Raw genomic sequence first — 19,851 nt, 5'->3', positions numbered from 1 at the left:
TTGTAGTGTTGGGAACAAACTGGGTAGCTTAGATTTTTTTTTTTAATAGTAGTCATTGAATTAGCTTCTGCTCACAAATTAAAATTACTGTAGTATCTCCTAATGCATTGCTCTTGTAGTTGAGTGTTACCATGTAAGTAAGCATCAGCGACAGCCCACTTATAAACTCCTCAACTATCAAAATTACATGTTATAGTTAATACATTCCTTTAGTAAATTGTGGCATATAGGCACGTTGTCTTAATTGTGTAGTCTGGAAAAAATATGACAATTTTAATGATTAAACAAAAAAGTTTTAGTGAACAAACTTTATGAATGTCCTCAAAATAAAGAAAAAGCCAGCAGAAAAAGCATAAAGGAATCTGTGTTTGGTTTTTGTATTTCAACTTCTTTAATTCTCTTACAAGCAGTCAAATGACATCCAGATAATATTACTGTGTTTTTATTATGATTGTCTAGTATTGACACAGCTTAAATGTATTCAGTAATTATTAAACTTCTTTGTGATTCGTGAAGTCAGAATACCATTCTGATAACATGCTTCATCTTGTCTTTTAAGTAATATGGTCAGTCTTTGCATCTCTGGTTAGTGTGTTAAATCTTTAAATGGTCTTCCAATCTAGAATTTTGATGGATAAATTTAGCATGACGCTATAAAGACTGTCATGGTTATATGTAAGAACTAAAGTACTTTGACAGCTCTTTTATTCTAAATGAGTATTTCTTAAAGATTTTTTGTTTTTGCTCAGAATGACTCTTGAAACACTCTACTCATTACTGTGCAGAGTAACGATGCACGTTTACTTTTGAAGTGAAATTTAATTTCCTTGTTTACATCAAGTGTATGACTTTCAGTTTGTCTTGAACTGTGCTACTGAATGAAATATTTAAAAAAGTGGTCCCCAGACTTCTTATACCCAAGATCACTTTCTGAATTTAAGGGCAACCCAAGAGTTGTCCTGTCCTGCTCACTTCAGTCCCTATCACTCTTTCTCCCCATGCTCTCACTCACTTTTATCAGACTGGTGCAGGAGGAGATTTGGGGTGCTGGCTCTGAAGGAGCAGGGGGTAATGGCTGGGTCAGGGAAGAGGAGTATGGGGTGCTGGCTATGGGAGGGGGCTGGTAATTGGTGTGCAGCCTCTTGGAAGGTGTCACATATCGCAGGTGGTGCATCAAGACTGAGCCAGGCTCCCTGCTTGCCTTGGCATGAGACTGCTCCTGTAAGGAGCCAGTGCTTTTCTGTAGCCCCAGAAGAATGTATGTGTGTGTGTGCGTGTGTGTGTGTGTGGGGGGCGGGGGCATGTGGCTCCATATGCTCCTCTCTTCCAGCACTTCCTCCTGAGCGCTGATGGGCCATGATTTCCTGTTCCAGGCCAATGGGAGCTGCAGGGGGTGGTGCTTGCAGCCTGGAGAAGCCTGCTGAGACTCCTGTCATCCCCACCCACCCCCAGGACTTCGCTGGCCACTCCAGGAAATGATTGATTGTGATCCACAGCTACACCATCAGTTTGGGAGGATTCTTCTTCTCCAACTATTCCCCGCCCACCCCTCATAGGATTGACCAGTTTGGTAACCATTGCCTCAAAGAAAACCTGATGACAAAAATAACAATCACTGTATTGGAATACAAGGAATACATCTTTAAAATATTTTACACGCATCATAAACATATTAATAAAAATGGAAATAGTGTTTTTGACTGTACATTAATATAGCTCACTATTTAATTCTTTAATAGGCGGGCCTTCGAAGTTCTTACAATAAACACAAATTACCTTTTTATTAAGCAGTTTTTGAAAAGTAATCTTTTCTGAAGTGTTTATTTTTCGTTTTATCTATCAGTGAGATGCACTTATTTACTTTGTCTGGAAGATTAACAAGATATTAGATCCCAAAGAAAGGCAAACAGCACTGACGTAGTAAAACAGTGAGAGTATTTTAAAATTTAATGTCCTGATCTCATGTGCAAATCCTAGATTATTAAAACTGAAAATTCTAAATAACATTTTTTCGTGGTACATGGATTTGTTGCATTCTGAGCAATGTCCGTGAAAGACATTTTCTACTATGCATCACTACTTGATTCTTAACAATGCAGCTTTGTATCATTAAACAGAACGCATAGCAATATGTATTAATTTTAAAAAAGCCTGGTTCCAGAAAGATTAAAATATGCATATAAGATGGGAATATTACTTTGTTTTAGGATTTGAAAAGTTTTATCTATGTAAAACTTAAATTTTTGGTTAAATTTGACCTGACTGTTCCTCTGTAAGGTTCTTTTTGCCATTGGTGTGGAAGTCAGCTGATGGGAATACTTTCTGTGTTGCCTTTCTGTTGTTCAGTGGATCGGATTCCCAGTGGGATAAGGATTGTAGGACTTAACCTAGCTTGCTGGGAGGTGGTGGTGTAGGGGGGTCGTGGGATGGAAGTTTCTTCACAACTGAATTCTTGCAGGGTATGCATTAATTCAAGGAGGAAAGGGGTGGAAATGGGGTCTTCACCTCATGAACTGGCAACAGCAACCTCCAAATGAGTTCTTTCTCACACTTCAAATTTAGCCTTGTCAACTGGAGTCAATATGATACAGATACAGGCATTTGCAGAATAAGGACCAGGTATGTGTACATGCTTGCATTGTATTTGTCTTTATTATGCAAATGATTACCCTAGCCTTGTTTTGTAAGAGACCTTGAGAAAAGTGAGCCTAATAACTGACTCTCTTTTTTTTTTTGGGTACTCCCTTTAACACATTTTTTTGAGAACTGATCCTTGCTGTGATGTAATATGGTGGGGATAATGGCAGAGTATCAGAATACAAGAGTAATTCGTTGTAAACAAGTGTACTTTCTTCGGTTTGCCCACAAGTTGAGGTAGTTTTATTTTCAAAAAAGATTGGCTTGAGCGGGCAGGCAGAAGTGTGTTTTAAGTTAGAGTATGATTCAAGTGTGATTCTTGTCAGTTAAACAAGGTGTCATGAGTGTTGTAACATCATTCACTCTACCATAGTAACACTTTCTTAAATAGAGGACTGATTTTACTCCTGAATGTCTTTAAATAAAACCGTCTGGTAATGATTTTTTTTCCTGCTGTTTACATAACAGGGATTTCAAAACCTGTTTATACTTCTTAATTTAAAGTATAAAAATCACTAGTAAGGCAATGAACTAATACGCTGCTTTAAGAAGTAAATTGGGTAGAGTGGTACTGAGTGGTAATGGATAATAAGTATAGCCATTGGAAACTTTGGAATTCTGTACTTTTTTGTAAGCCAAGTGTAATTTTGAATGTCTTTTTATATAGATGCCACTGAGAAACATTTTCAGCCTTGTTAATAATCTAAGGGTCTATACCCATAGTCTTTAGTGAAGAAGGATCTGGACATTTTAGAAGTGGGAAATCGAGTCACAATAATGGGTAAGATCCTAAAAGAGGGTTACAAGGAGGAGGGGAAAAATTGTTCTTCTTGGCCTCTGAGGATAGGACAAGGAGCAATGGGCTAAATCTGCAGCAAGTGTGGTTTAGGTTAGACATTAGGAAAAACTGCCTAACTGTCAGAGTGGTTAAACATTGGGAATAAATTGCCTAGGGAGGTTGTGGAATCTCCATCACTGGAGATATTTAACAGCAGGTTAGATAGACATCTATCAGGGATGGTCTAGATCAGGCGTGTCCAGCCCGTGGGCCTCATGCGGCCCTGGACAGCTAGTAATGCAGCCCCACAAGATCGTAAACTTTTAACATTATTATGTGACTTATATAGATTAACTATATTATATATTTTATATGCGGCCCAAGACAATTCCTCTTCACTCAGTGCGGCCCAGGCAAGCCAAAAGGTTGGACACCCATGGTCTAGATGGTGCTTGGTCCTGCCGTGAGGGCAGGGGACTGGACTCGATGACCTCTTGAGGGCCCTTTCAGTTCTATGATTCTATAATAATTAAGGGAAGGGGTCTTGGATTGCTTTCTTATTGGTTAATATTTGTAACGAGTATCTTTTTTTTACAAAATAGAGGAGCTAGAACTCTGCTGGGTCCCCATCTTCCCGATTTTCCCCCCCCCCCGCAACAAATCCCATGGCTGGGGCTGCCAAGGTACTGGTACTCAGTATCAGCAGCTACCAACAAAAAAAAAAAAGGTACTGTTTGTAACTCTGAAATGATGGTGGTGTCAGTGACTAATGTCTAAAGCTTTGCAGTAGCCTTAGACTTTTGGTGTCTGGACCACCCCCAGCTGGAGCAGTTTGGAAATCTGGTCTGGAAGTACTGGCAGCGGGTGGAGGGGCAAGCCTGTCCTCATCATGCAAATCCTGCTCCTTCCCATCACCATCCTTCCTCATCCCTCCCATTGCACCCACTACCCCTGAAGTTTCCAGACTTTGAAAGTGGTTGCCCTGCCCCGTCCTCATATCAGGGGTGGGGTGGGTTGGGATTTAAGCATGAGGAGTGGAAGGCCTGCTGGGAATTTGACTCCTGCTATACTGTATGAAAGGAATAAGCTTGTGTTGCAGAAGATAAATGTTGGCAGATTACATGCCACAGTCCATTGCCCATTTTGTTGTTTTGTAGGGCTTTAAGGCTACAGCTACACTGAGCCATAGTGCTGGCAGTTAAAAAAGCTAAGTTTCTACAGTTCACTTAATTTTGGAGAAACCTCACTGAACTCACTGGTATTTCTTTTTTTGGGTAGGGAGGTAGGGAAAAACAAGTGTAGAATGAGGTTCCCTTGGAATAGCTAAATGATGCTGAAATAAAATAGAGAATAGACATAAGGCATCATCATTATGGTCCATGGCCATGATGTTCCAAAATAAGGGTCATATATTACATAATATAAAATAAGGAAACAACACTCAGTGGCAACTGGCAACTCCAGATTTCTCATTTTTAGCTTTCTGTATTGTACGCTTCAGTGGTAAAGTCTAAACCTAGTTAACTAATTAAACAAGCCATATGAGTTAGCTAAGCTAAGTTTTTCTTTCAAGCAACATCCAACACATCAAATAGTTTGGGAATTTACTTGTCAAATCACATTTGTATTTTATGGCATAGAAAGAGTGTTGAAAAATGGTGCATTGTAAGGTGATTTGTTTAAGTTACTAATAACCAGTTAATAATCTCGGCCATACCCATATCTTCATCCACATAATTTTCTCCCAGTAAGCTGTTTGTTTTCCTTAAGATGTTTCATTCTTTCAACTAGGCCCCACATCCCTTGCATTGCTTACATGTGACACATTCTCAATTTTTTTTTATAACCCAGAGAACTAATTTCTTCAAGGTATTCCTGTATAGAGGGTGTCATGTTCAGAAGCCATGACGCTTTTTCTGTGGGAGAATATAGGAAGTTGCATTTGTGCTGCATAATATCTTCCCTTTTTCTCTCTGGTCCACACCACAGTTCCTTTCTATGCTGCCTCCGTCCTTTACAGTTTAGGTGGTGGTTCATAGCATTGGTTGGCCTTGTGTTAATCCACAGGCAGCACGGCTTTTGAGCAAGCTCCTGGCTGCATGGGGGAGGAAAGATGAGGCTGAGATCCCACCTCACATGATGATGAAAATCAGCTCTCGTGCCACTTTTGGCACCTGTGCTAGGGATTGCTGACCCTTTAGCTAGTATTTAAGTTGGACAGGTTAGTCATCAATTCATTTTTGAGACTAAGTGTATGTGAAGCATGTTTGCAATGTGGTTTAATTTTAACTGTTTTTAAATGAGAAATTTAGTATTGATTTAAAAACTGACTTTTGGATTTTTTTTTTTGTTTGTTAAATCTCCTATTTTTGTCCACCCTGGTCCTTTGAAGTGATTATCTTTGAAACTTGACACCACAGTTAACCATAGAATTTCTTTGCTTGTCCCAAATATTACTGTTGGTAGCTTTTCAAAAGTATTTGTCTGTACTGCATCTGAGAGCTTCAAGTGTTATAGTTTTTTAATTTTAATAACTTTTCTAAAATAGACACATACGAAATGGCTATTAAGTGATTCGTAAGGGGTTTGGAAAATACGCAGTTATGTCAAATTGTAGGAATTTTGCCTCTTGTGTAAAAGAATGTCACCAATAGCACAATTGCATTTGTACCAGAGTTGGGCAATAAATAAGTAGTCTGCAGACTGGACATGGTTTGCCAGCATTAGCCCTAGCAGGCCACCAGATGCTTTATTTACTTGTGTGTTCACAGGTACAATTGCTGGCATCTTCCACTGGCTAAGAACAGAGATTTATGGCCAGCAGGTACTGTGAGCAGTGGTACCTCAGATGCACACGTATATAAAGTATCAGGCCTCCTGACAGCCTAACCATGGCAGGCCATTGACCACTTATTGCCGACCTCAACTTATACTCTTCATTGAATATTACTGTGGGTTTACTATTAATCAGTTGCATTTATCAAGTGAAGACACTGTTTCTTAGGGGGTTTGTATAGTCTGTAGCGTAATTCTGGTAATTTAGGTAAGTTATTGTAAATGCAGTATCTCTTGTTTCATCTTCCCTTGGTGCTCTGCTTTGCCTTTCCTGCAGAAAATTGTTGAGCATAGGTGAATGCAGGAGTAACACCAGTATATGCAAATCAAATGACTTGGCTCCTTCATTTGATTCAGGTTGTTTTCTGCATGCAAACAGGACATAGTTGCTGATGCCAAGGAATTTTTAAAGCTCTATCATTTAAGAAAAACTTCTTTTTAGTTTTTATGTGAAAGGTTCTTTGCTTTTCACTGTAAGTAATCTTCTTTTGAATTTTGTGACCTTTCTCTGAATAGCAGTAGTAGCAGCCATCTTGCTGATTATAATGTCATAAAACACCAGTTCTGAAGAAGCCAGATATAAACCCAGGTCAGCTGCTTTCCTATCTTTTGCAAAACCTTAATGGTTCCAATTTTTTGGACACAAGTTTTATATATAAAGGTTGATTTAATAAGTTAACATAATGTAACAGGGAACTGGTTTAGTCTTTACTTGGGCTCATGTATAAGTTCCAGTTCTGCTTTAATCTTAGTCATATCAAACGAAACTTTTAAAAATGTGTTTACATAAGAAGTCCAAGTGATTTTTACAGCTATTATAAAAGCAGGGTTGCAATTGGTTCAGTCTTACAATGAGCTCTTGAATAACAGATGTCCGCATTTTTTCAGCAAGATGACTACAGTAGGTGTATCAAAGGTGGCAGGCTTCCTTTTTTTTTTTTTTTTTTTTTAAAACCATTCCTCGGTTTATGGTGAAATTCAGGGAAAAAACTTGAAGACTGCTTGCTTGAGTGAAATGGAAAGTTTGTGTAAATTGACTTTCCCATAAATAACAAGAAGTCCTGTGGCACCTTTATGGACTAACAGAGTTTTTGGAGCATAAGCTTCCCTGGGCAAAGACCCACTTCATCAAATGCATATATTTTCCCACAAAAGCTTATGTTTCCAAAAAAAAAAAAAAATGTTGGTTTATAAGGTGCCACAGGGCTTCTCATTGTTTTTGCGGATACAGACTAACACAGATACCCCTTTAATACTTTTTCCCATGAGTGTAAATAATTGAACACTTGGCAAGTACATGCCATTTTATAGACTCTGTCAGAGTTTTGAATTTATCTCACGGTCCTTTCTGCTTTTGTGTGTACACAAGCAGGTACATTAGGAACTGTTTTATTTTCCTGGCATTTATTCTGTAAGAGTGGTGTAAACAAGGTGCAGACAAATAAAAGACAGAGGTGACAATGCATAATACATGTTCTCAAATACATAAAAGGTTGTTACAAGGAGGAGGGAGACAAATTGTCCTCTGGTAAGACGAGATGCAATGGGCTTAAATTGCAGCAAGGGAGGTTTAGGTTAGACAGTAGGAAAAACTTTCTAACTGTTTGGTGGCTAAGCACTGAAATAAATTGCCTAGGAAGATTGTGGAATTTCAATCACTTGAAAATTTTAAGAGTAGGTTAGACAAACACCTGACAGGGATGTTCTCTAGGTAATGCTTTGTCTTGCCATGAATGCTTGCTCAAGTCCGTGCCACCTTAGATATGTGTACTTGCCACATGCATTGGTGCCAATTTCTCCCCCCCCCCTTTGGTATCTGTAGTATGTGGCATCTATATGATGTGGTATAAGGGGCAGTTTTTATCACCTGGGAGGGTGCAATAGAATGCTCATTTGTGCTAGCAAAATTTTTTTTTCTTTTATAGTTTGTACAAGCTTTGTTGTATATGGTTGTCAGATCCCAATTTTGTCCTTCTCTTACTGTGTTAGTTTAGAGTTTAGTGTCCCAGAAAAGGACTTTCCCCTTGCAACTGTGCATCCCCCTGTTTCTCAGTGTTTAAGAGGTGAGATTAATGCAAGAAGCCTATGCTAGACTCCAGCTGCCTAACCTCTCTGGGTGAAGCACATATTAGCAATGTGTTGCATTGGTAAAGGCTTTAAAGCCTTTCAGTTAAAAAGGAGCAGGACATGAGGTTTAAAGCTCTACTTATGAAATTGGTACTGGACCGATCTCACTAAGTCTTGCTTGTAGTACTGCTGTGTTGTGAAGTGGTAGGCCAGGACTGTCATGGGAGTAGCAGAGATCCACTTCATTGCCGCAGTCCCCTAAGTAAAAGCAGTCCAGCAGAGGACTTTCAGCCCTGATAAGGGCAAAGACAAACCTTGACCCATGAAGGGTTGCTCATCCCCTTCAAGTGTGAGTCAGGGTCCCAGCTTCCAGCAAGCAGGCCAGCCTTCCTAAGGATGCACCAAGCACTTTGGACAGCAGCAAGGGGTCTGGTCCCTGGAAATACTGTTGACCACGGAGGCTCTGTGGGTGGCACAGGATGTTTTTGTCTTGCAGTGCTGCCTCCTAGGTCAAGGTCTAGTCTGCTCTTGGACCTCCTTCATGGTCCCTGTCAGTGTGATTGTGCTTGCCCCGACAGGGAGCATCCCACCAGCACTTGCCCACTCAGAGCCGCCATGCCTTGGATGCAGGGCCCACCTGTGCATTGGAGCCCTTGTTGCTGGTCTCTGGATTCCAGACACCATTCCTCAGGTTAAGCACCGAAACCATCAAGGTGGTGTAGACTGGCGGTATGCACCCTGCAATACCAGGAGCATTTTGTCCTCTGTGCATATTTGCATTTTTGAGGGCTGTAATTGGGATTATCCATACATATTCAGGCCTTCACCCACCACAGATGTTTTTTCAGGCCCTGTTTGTGATCCTGTTCCTGCTCACAGCACGAGTTCCTAAACATTTGGCACTGATCACCACAATACCAATGCGGCTCAGCCCAGAGCCACTATTGATCAATGGGATCACACAGTAGTGGGTTATCCCCACTGTACAGATCCCATGTGGCCTGCAGGGACTGAAACATTTGGTCTGCATTAGTATGATCTCAACCACTCAAGTGTGGGGCCTCCTCTTTGGCTTCAGTCTGACCAGGCGCCATTGCAGGCTGGTTAAGGGCCTTCATCCATGGCACTACCCATCCCACTGGTACTGCCAATGTTCCCCTGACCACCCCCCCCACAAGGGCAGTGGGCTGTACCCAGCATTATCTGTATTCTGTGGGATTCTCATAACCACCCCAGGGGCACCAGCTGACATTCATAAATTGAACAAACCCTCAACAACCGTGTCCTGCCTGTAGGAGCTTGAGCAGGGAGGTCACTCCAAGAATTTGGAAAATGGTCAAAGGTTGCACTTTGCCATGATATTAATGGAGGAAGGGTGGGGTCTGGGATTCAGGTTAGGTGCATGAGGAAGCTTGGGGTAAGGGATTGAGATACAGGAGTGGATATGGGGTCTGGGAGGGAGTCTGGATGAAGGAGGAAGTTGTGACCTGGGACAGAGGTTTGGGATATAGAAGGGGATTCAGGGATTTGGGTTGTGACCTAGGGTAAAAGGAGGTTGTGACCCAGGGCAAGAGAGTAGGTTGCAGAAGTTTGAGCTGTGACCTAAGGCAGGAAGTGGTTGTGACCTTCGACAGTGGATTTAGTTTCAGGGGGTTTGGCTTTTGACCTGGTTCAGGGACTTGAGGTACAGGGTCTGGGAAGGGTAATGAGTGCAGGCGGAGGGGCCTAAGGTCACATTGGGTGGTGGTAGGAAGAGAGTTGGACAGAGGACCCCTGCTGTCAAAGCTCTTGGCTCTTGCTCCCTGTTCTATCTATCCCTAGAAGGGGCCCTTTTTGGTGGAATTACATTGGTCATCTATATATCGTAATTTAAAGCACTGATATTGGAGTCTGCATACACAATCTTTTATAAAGAAAAGGTGCAATTATGGTGTAATCCATCCTTTTTTCCAAAGGTGTTTTTGTCTTTCCACATTAACCAGAGCATCTTCCTCCTGGCGTTCTGTCCTAAGTCACACAGGAGAAGCAATTGCACACTGTAGCTGTCTGCTGAGTGCTAACGTTTTTCAATAGGTGTATACAGAATTTTATTTGTAAGGAGACTTGTAGACCCTTCATCCAATTTGCTGTGACAGTGGTCTTCAGTTGGATTACACCCTGCTTCCAGACTTTTTATGAATTAGGTTGGGTTCTGCCAGCGGATCTACTGAAAGCCCTCTCCTCAAGAGCGCAGGCTTCTTCAGTTGCCTTCCTGGCACGTGTCCTGTATCCATGGCATCTATAGAGCCCTGACGTAGTCATTGGTCCACTCATTCATGGTGCATTATGCCATCACCTAGCAGGCCAGACAGGACACTGGCTTCAGCAGAGCTGTGCTTCAAGCTTCTCAAAACAAAAACTCCCACCCATCTGCGGTCATTGTTTGGGAGTCAGCTACTATGGAATAGACATGAGCAAGCACTTGCAGAGACGGACAGTTACTGTTCCACTATGGGTGATCTTAGTGATGTTGCTAATGTTTATTCTGTGACCTGCCCTCTGCTCTGGCTGTTTGAGTTTCTGACAAGAAGAAACAGAGTGCGGGGAACCAGCAGTGCCTCTTACGCCATGCCCTACAGGCACCACCCCACAGGCACCAGAGCTGGTCCCCTAAACATACCAATAAAAGAAAAATTTCTGGTACTGGTGCATGTGGCAATCACACACTCTGAACATGGAATGGACATGAGCAACACATGACTAAGAAAACCAGTTACGGAAATGTTTGCATGCATGTTGTTGGAAATGTATGGCAAGTACAGCTCCACCTTACTTCTCCTTTTAATCAGTTGCAGCTAACATTGCTCTCCAGTGTGAAGGGAGTTAGTGTTTTATACACTTGACTAGTAACATGAGGGTCTGGGTGCACAATGAGGCCCTAAAGGGTTATGTTATTCACAGAAGTTCAGTTTCAGTTGACTGAGACATGGGCACACCTAAAGTGGAACTGAAAAGGACATAGTCTCTCAAAGAAAATTACCAAAGAGAGATGTCATAATCTTGAAGTGAGTCTTTGCCCACGAAAGCTTATGGACCGAAAAGTCTGTTCATCTGTAAGGTGCCACAGGACCTTGTTGTTTTAATCAGTTCAGAGTTTGCACATCTCTGAGGCTGATAACTTAGGCACAGAAATGTTTTGAAGGTATTTCTGTGAGACATATAGCACATGTGTAATTTTGGCTTCTAAATATAGAAGATTAATAAACTAACATGGTGATACCCTTTGCATCTAAATGGGTGTGAGGTGCATTTGAGTTTAAGCCAACATGTACAGTAGAACTTCAGAGATATAAAGAGTTACATCTCAGGAATGGAAGTTAATTGTAACTATAAAAAGTACATAACTGAAGAAAATGTGGTAGTTCTTAGTCATTTATGATACTGACTTTTGATACAGTTTTGACAATTTACTATGCAGAAGAAAATGCTGCTTTTAACCATCTTAATTTAAAAGAAATAAGCACAGAAGCTGTGTCTTCATCTTATCAATTCTTTTAAATCCTCACTCTTTTCCTTGTGGTTTATGTTTAACACAGTTCTCCACTGTACAGTATTTGCTCATTTTTGTTTTTTCTTCCTGATTACATACTTTCAGTTCCAAATGAGTTATTTGGTTGGCCAGTGTGTTCATAAATCTGATGTTCTGTTGTAACTCTTCCTCCCCACCCATCCCCATCAACTGTACAGGAAAAGGGCAGTATCATGTAAATATGAAAACAGTTGAATTGACATAGTGAATATATATATTGAGGAGGATATATTCTTTAAAAATAGCACATAACCTGCTATTCAGCAAATAGAATCACCTTTGTCTGTTATGCGGAGAATTGAAAAGAAAGTTCTCCTTTATAGATGGTAAAATGAAAACTGTTTAATATTTAGAATTATTTTGAGTTCTTGGTGATGTAAGCTTAAACTTTGTGTGAATTTATCTCTGCTACTTCAGTTAACACCAGTGGAAGTTGAACAGTTAAATGGTTGTAAGTTGTATTTTGGCTCATTCTTACTAAAAATTGATCAGTGACAAACTGATTAGACATGCCATGCATGCATTAGACTTATAGTAGGTTGTGACTGAGCTTTAAATCTGGGATTAGAATAGAAGTGGAATTCAATGTATTACTTTTTTGGTTACTCAAGTCCCATGTAAAAGCTTAATTGAAACTTTTTTTTTCATTTTGTTTACAGGGGTAGTTGTTTCAGAGTGTCATCCTATCCCATTTTCCAGTGTGAAGAGGGAGGACAAGGTCTGAGCTGGCATGGAGACAGAATCTCCTCTTCATTAGGGGAAAAAGTAAGTCATGTTTGTTTTTTAATTTAAATTTGGTGCAGTGTAGCAATCAGAATTGGAGAATAACAGTACGTACCTTTTAAAGTCTGCCAACAAATGTTGGTTCTGCACTGGCTTTCTTATTTTTCTAATAGTAGCTACTGACCTGGACAATATTACATTCAGATAGTCTTAAACAATTTATGTGTACTCTTAAACCAAACTCAGCACACTTTTTAGTACATGCCGTCTTCACAAAACTATCTACTTGCTTGGTGCATTGGAGTAAAGCAAACATACAACATCTTTGCTTTACAAAACAGTGTATTTAACCCTTGAAATGGGGGTCTTTGGAGGGTTTAAAGGCTGCTTTTTGCATATCGTTGAGCTCATACTTTCTCTGATTCATATAGGTATTTTCAGTCCTACTTTTCCTCCTTCTCTTCCCCATTTCTTTGATTCCTGTGTTCTCTTCCTACTGTGGAAGAGGAGATGGGTACGGGTGTCCAGTCTGTACATCCTTCAGAAGGCTACAAAGCAATGAATAATATTCCATTTTTAGAATCTGTTTGAGGTTCTTTGCTTAAGCTGAAGGAGTGCCTAAAATCTGAAGGTCATTCCCACTTTAATTTCCTTATTTCTGAACTTAAAAAAAAAAAAAAAAAAAAAAAAAAAAAAAGTTGCTTAAACATTAATCAGGATGTTGGCTTAAAAATATGCTGTCCTTTTAATAAATCTTACAGCATGGTATGCAACCATTAGGTGCTAATTATTTCATGTTCATTGTCTAATTATTATGTTATAGCTTTCCGCACAACACAATTTACTTCAAGAAGTGCATGATGACCGAACGTGGAATTAAATGGGCTTGTGAGTATTGTACATATGAAAATTGGCCATCTGCAATTAAGTGTACCATGTGCCGTGCTCAGAGGCCTAGTGGAACAATTATTACGGAAGATCCATTCAAAAGTGGTTCAAGTGAAGTTGGTAGAGATTGGGATCCTACAAGCATTGAAGGAGGAAGTAGCCCTTTGATATGCCCAGACTCTAGTGCAAGACCAAGAGTTAAATCATCTTACAGTATGGAAAGTGCAAATAAATGGTCATGCCACATGTGCACATACTTGAACTGGCCAAGAGCGATAAGATGTACTCAGTGCTTATCCCAGCGCAGGACCAGGAGCCCCACAGAATCTCCTCAGTCTTCAGGGTCTGGTTCAAGATCAGTCCCCTTTTCTGTTGATCCTTGTGAAGAGTACAATGATAGAAATAAACTGAATACAAGGGCACAGCACTGGACTTGTTCTGTATGTACATATGAAAATTGGGCTAAAGCCAGGAAATGTGTGGTGTGTGATCATCCTAGACCTAACAACATTGAAGCAATAGAATTGGCAGAGACAGAAGAGGCTTCTTCAATCATAAATGAGCAAGACCGAGCTCGATGGAGGGGAAGCTGCAGTAGTGGTAATGGCCAAAGAAAATCTCCTCCTACAACCAAACGTGAATCAGAAGTGAAAATGGACTTCCAAAGAATTGAATTGGCTGGTGCTGTTGGCAGCAAGGAGGAACTTGAAGTTGACTTCAAAAAGCTAAAGCAAATAAAGAACAGAATGAAGAAGGCTGATTGGCTATTTCTAAATGCTTGTGTGGGTAAGTTGTCTATCTGTTATGTTGTACTTGTATGTGGCGGGAATAGAGAATTTGAGGGGAAAAAATAAAAGCCAAGGTGTAAAAAAGTTTTCCTTATGCAGTTTTGTAACAATACTATAATTTTGTTTCACAACCACATTTACAAAGTCAACTGAATGTTGCAGTTTCAGAAGTAACATTTAGTGGTGATACATGGGGAAGTATCTGCAGACTTGACAGAATTTGATAAGTTATCTTAGAGAGAAGTGTAGAGATATTTGCATGCTACTAGTTGCATGAGCTCTTCTGACTTTATTGGAGCTAATGCAGAATAGCTGCAAAATCTGTTCATACATATATAAAAATCAAAGAAACAACTTGTGTGCACAATAGTGTGAAAAATGATCTACCTTTGTATTAAAAATTGCTCTTGTTACAAGATGTACCAGCAGAATCACCAGATGTAGCTTGGGAGTATTTTGTAAGCAGTGTAGTGCTTCCATCAGCACAAGGTGCTCAGTCAGATGTTAAAAATAACAGAAATATGTATCTCCAAGAAGCTGCATGCATAACACTGATCTTGAAAATGTTATGTTAACATGAATATCATGTTGTAAATATTTACAAGCTTTCTGAAAGTGCGTTATGTACCCAAGTGACTTTAGAAATTCAAATACCCATTTTGTTTTGTATTTTAGTGCTTTCCTAAGGAAATTCTGGATAATGCTCCCAGTGCTGTTAAAGAACAGAGACATGAGAGCAGGGTTTTCTCCAGTTATTGACCTTGTGAGTTAATTTTTGTGATGTAACTGCCCAGAAGCAGAAATTTTGAGGCTATGCATACAAGCAGGTTAAATACTTGATATTTGCAATGATTTTTGGAATGGGACCCTACTTTTGAAATTCCAGCTATAGTGTTCCTTGATATGTCAGGAAACACTTTTTTATTGCACTTGACTAACACTGTTCAGGAACAGATTTGTTAAACAACATTATATATTCTATTTAGTTGCAACTCAATGTTCCTGTTGGGTATATGGATTTGCATTTCAGTGAGCTAATAGATAAATGCTCTCCTTTTGATGGCTGGAGAGTTCTATGTATAGACTTCAAACTTTTGTGTCCCTCTTATATTATTTCAAATGGTGGTGGCCATTAAAATGTATGAGAGCCGCATTTTTTTCTCCATCATTGCTTCTTTTTTACCATTTCTTTTCCTTCCTCGAATGGAATAGGTAAAATATTTTGCATGAGGGGCATGCAAGAAAAGTTGTTAGAGATCCTTTACCCAATTGGCGTTCACTCGTTTTAATTCAATCTTATTAGATGTCACATCAATAAACTAGGATAATTTGCTTGCATGATGTCTGAAAGATCAAGAAAATTCTCTGTGCTATTTTGCAGTGTTTGTATCTTCTTTGTATTCTGAAATTGAAACATTAAATACTTCGAAAAGTTTGTTCCAGAATAGCAATAACAAAATTACTGTCTGGTGTAAAACTGCAAAACAGTCATAGAATATCCTGTATATAAATTAGTTTATGCAAGGCAAATAGCGATTTTTTTTTTTTTTTTCTTATTTTGTGAGCTACTTAAGAATGTATTTTGAAGGTGCCTTGGTAAGGGATCAGCATGATCAAAATATGATCTATTCTGATTGATGTATTTAAATGAACATGCAGCTTTAAAAGTTTCTAGGGGAATCCAGAATGCCAATTGTGAGTAGCATGTGCTGAACTTTGCAGGTCTCATGATGAAGATTTCATGGATTTTTTTTTTTTTTTTTTTTTTTTCCCCCTTGATACTACTTTAAAAGGTAATACCATCATATGGAGGCCAATAGTTACTACAGTAAACTCCTTCATATCTGGCATTCTATTATCTGGAACTCTTAAATAACTGGCATTTTAACCACATGTAAATTTTAGTTGTTTCCCCTAAGTACAGTATAGTGAAAGTAAATATTCATAAATACAGCAAATACAGTATGTTTACAGTGTACTATGCTGCTGTTAACCAAAGTACACTGCATACATTTTTTTTGTTTCTTTCTTATTATCTAATCTTGTTTTTCTTTAGTGTTGTGCATTGCGAGGTATACCTCTCTATTATCCAGAACATTTGAATATCTGGCAATTTCCCGGTCCCAGGGCTGCTGGGTATGAAAGGGTTTACTGTATTATGTTTTGAAATTCAAAAACAGCTGCATTTTATATATTTTGGATTTAATCTTATGTAGAACATATGAAACTGCTAGTATAATTTTTTTTGCATGCAGAGAGAACCACTTCTTAAAGACACAGAACAATTATTGATACAATATCTTACTTTTGCTTTTCCTGCTTTGCTTATCTTACTTACTGAACTCAGTAAATCTGAGTTCAGTTAACTTTTCAGCAGTGATATGTGAAGATATCTGAACAAATTTAATTATAGGGTTGTAGATTTTACGTTTAAATAAACTTTCTTAAAATCTATCTAGTTACACTGGTGCAACTCCTCCATGTACTTGCCCTTAAACCACTTTAAACTTTGCTTAATGTATCAAGGCATATTACTATACTTATCAGAAGAAGGTAAACAAATTTTGAGTTAAATTGATATATGTGCACCTCCGTTAGAGGTTTGCAGCAGTTTAACTAGATCAGTGTATGTAAACTGGTGCAACTGTTCTGACGTGGATCATTTTTTAACCAAAGATACAAAAATAGGGCAATGAAATAGTTTTCCAACACAATTTAAATGTACATCAGAAAATCCAATTTCTTCACATTTTGCTGTTCATGTTGAAATATCCTGTGTACCAGCAGCACTGCCTGAGGGCTTGTAAATAGAAAGTAATGACTGATTTCACAGATGAGGAAATGTGAGGTGGTAGTAGATGGGAACAGAATGCTGTCCTCCCAAGTTCATTGTTTTGCTCTGTTTACTCTGTTGGCTCTTCAGCATTCAGAATTACATGCTCCACAAAGGCTGCTTCTGCACTCTCTCACTCTCCCTTCAGAGGTGGCATTGTAATGAGGAAATTCAAAGCAGGCTCATGAGGGGCTAACATGCACATCCAGTGCCTCATTAGCATGGTGGCAACAAAGGGGCCTGTGGCACCTTATAGACTAACAGAAAAGTTTTGAGCATGAGCTTTCGTGAGCACAGACTCACTTCATCAGATGCTGACCAGCATCTGATGAAGTGAGTCTGTGCTCACGAAAGCTCATGCTCAAAACTTTTCTGTTAGCCTATAAGGTGCCACAGGCCCCTTTGTTGCTGTTACAGATCCAGACTAACACGGCTACCCCTCCGATAATTAGCATGATGGTGGCTGTGTGAATTTCGAAGTGCAGACTTCGAACTGCAGATTGACACTGCAGATGAGGGCAGCTTTGAAAAAAGCGCTGCACTTCGATATTCCCTTACTCTGATGTAGTTTTGTGGGGTGAGGGAATGTCAAAGTGGGGTGCTTATTTCAAAGTTGCCCCCATCTTCATTTTCAATCTGCAATTCAAAGTCTGCACTTTGAAACTTGTGCAGCCACCATCATGCTAATGAGGCAGTGAATATGCACATTAGCGCCTATTAGCCGGCTTTGAATTGCCTCATTATGATACCACCTCTGACACCAGAGTGAGTGTAGAAGCGGCCATAATGATTTGCACAGCTGTATGGAGTATGTGTTTTTTGTTTTTATGCATGGAGGCAACAACAGCCTCTTAGGCTTCGTGTTCATTTTTAAAACAATATGGAAATTTATTTCCTGCACCTGCTGTGAAAAGGCTTGGGGGTGTAGGGAGGGTGTGGGTAATGTTAGCAGCTGAGGAACAAGGATGTGATTTGCTGGGAAGGATCCTGGATGTGAACTTCGGAGGGCTCATGTGTGAGGGTGGAAAAAATATGGAACAGGGAAATTTTTTTTTTTTTTTTTTTTTTTTTTTGCGGCTATATTGTTAAGAAGTTGGGAGAGCCTCCCCCATGCATGCAGAACCCTAGTTTCTCCTATTCCGGCATGTCTGCCCCATCCCCGTTAACCCTCCCCCTCCATTCAGCCCCCCCTAGCCAGTCCTAGGTCTGTGCACTCTGCAATTCCCATTCAGCTGCTAGCTCCTGTGCCCCCACCCTAGTCTTTCCTTTAGCTCATCTGAACTACAGTCTGTGACCCACCCCCACAGCAACTCTGCGTGCCCTGCTCTGTCACTCCCCTTCTTTCCCTGCACCCCCACCCCTCTAACCCCATGCCTTCTCACCTGGCCGGGGTGCGGGGGGGGGGGGCAGCATTCCTCTCTCTCTGAGGCTGGTTGGCTGGGCTGCCCTTTCCTTTAGTGCCATAGCAGCCCCTGGTGGGAGAAAGGTGTAATTGCATTGCTTCCCTGGCTGCGAATGCATTTTCTTCAGGTAGAATACCTTCAGGAGTAAAAGCAGTTTAATGTAGTAAGCACCACATTAGTGTGTTGACTTGGAGAAAACCTTTGTGACTCTAATGAAGCCACTCGGTAGATAAAAGTTGAAAGCAGGGATCAATTAAGAGAACTAGTATTCAGTAGCCTATAGCATGGTCGAAAACAATCATCTGACCTTACTGTCCAAGAATGAGGAACAAGTTTGATTCTGCACTTTTGATGCCTTGTTCTTTTTAACTCATTTTCAGTCCTCATTCGAATTGCACGACTGTCAAATGATTAGTCTCTTCAGTTAGCATATTCTGCATTTTCCAGTGAAACTAATACATGACTGTTATGGATTATATGTGTTTGCTTTTTCTATTATTTCTGTAAGGTAATCCATTAATGGTGCTTTATAGTGTGTTGTACGTATATAAAAACATGTACAGACTTCTGTGTTTTGAAAGCTATTCAAGATCATCTTTGCTCATTATACTCCTAACTGTTCTTAAATGTGGCTTAGTCTCCTATTTCCTCAAGTTTAGATAAATTGTCATGTCATTGTAATGTGTCGTGGTCATGTCAGTGGCGTAACATTTTGTAAACGTGGAATATGAGCTTTGAGAAGGGTAGAGTTGCAACAGCCTTTAGACGTTTAAGAAGCAAATGAAAGGAGTGCTAAAATGTAACTTGCTTCTTGTACAACTACAGAAATGCACCTGCTATCTTGAAAAATTGTATGTTCAGGTATATCTTTCTCTAAAGTGAAACTTCCATTAATGTGTGCTTTCTACCACCCACTGCCTTAGTTCTCCAAATTTTGCTCACCCTTCCTTTCCAAGGAACTCAAATGACAGAAAATATTACACTAGCCTTTTACCAAAAATTGTATTTGGTTTAGCCCTTTTAGTAACTTGCTATTTTTGATGCTTTGTCAGTTTTAGAGGCGTTCATTTTTTTTTTTTTAACTTTTTCACATTCCTAGTGGAAAAACACTGATAGGCTGGTGTATTTTTGTAAGTAAATGTGGGCATATTTCTAGTCATTTGATGTTGGCTCGCTGTCACTTGTACCTCTAGTTCAGGTCTGCAAATGGTTTACACTGGGCAGGGGGAGCAAAGTGGGGGATAGGGTGGGCCTCTTGGGGTGCATGACATTTCAGAATAGGGAAGCAGTAGGATCAGTTGCTGGGTCTCAGACTCATCCATCTCATTAAA

The 19,851-nt window shown here is 39.9% G+C and overlaps 1 protein-coding gene across 2 annotated transcripts in view; it reads left to right on the top strand.

The window, feature by feature from the left end:
• ZRANB1 (zinc finger RANBP2-type containing 1) overlaps window positions 1-19,851 on the top strand; it is a 58,972-nt gene that overhangs the window by 11,528 nt on the left and 27,593 nt on the right. Inside the window, exons 2-4 of one of the 2 annotated variants that reach the window (XM_075000488.1) lie at window positions 1,374-1,565; window positions 12,545-12,650; window positions 13,432-14,282. In XM_075000488.1, the coding sequence (XP_074856589.1) occupies window positions 13,466-14,282 (817 nt within the window). In that variant the 5' untranslated portion in view covers window positions 1,374-1,565; window positions 12,545-12,650; window positions 13,432-13,465. The remainder of the gene's footprint in view (window positions 1-1,373; window positions 1,566-12,544; window positions 12,651-13,431; window positions 14,283-19,851) is intronic. The other variant, XM_075000487.1, reaches the window with a different exon arrangement.

Source organism: Carettochelys insculpta, chromosome 7 (assembly GCF_033958435.1).
Source record: "Carettochelys insculpta isolate YL-2023 chromosome 7, ASM3395843v1, whole genome shotgun sequence".
NCBI classification, from domain to species: Eukaryota; Metazoa; Chordata; order Testudines; family Carettochelyidae; genus Carettochelys; species Carettochelys insculpta.
The sequence above is the reverse complement of the archived record's forward strand: the minus strand, read 5'-3'. Positions and strand labels throughout refer to the sequence as shown.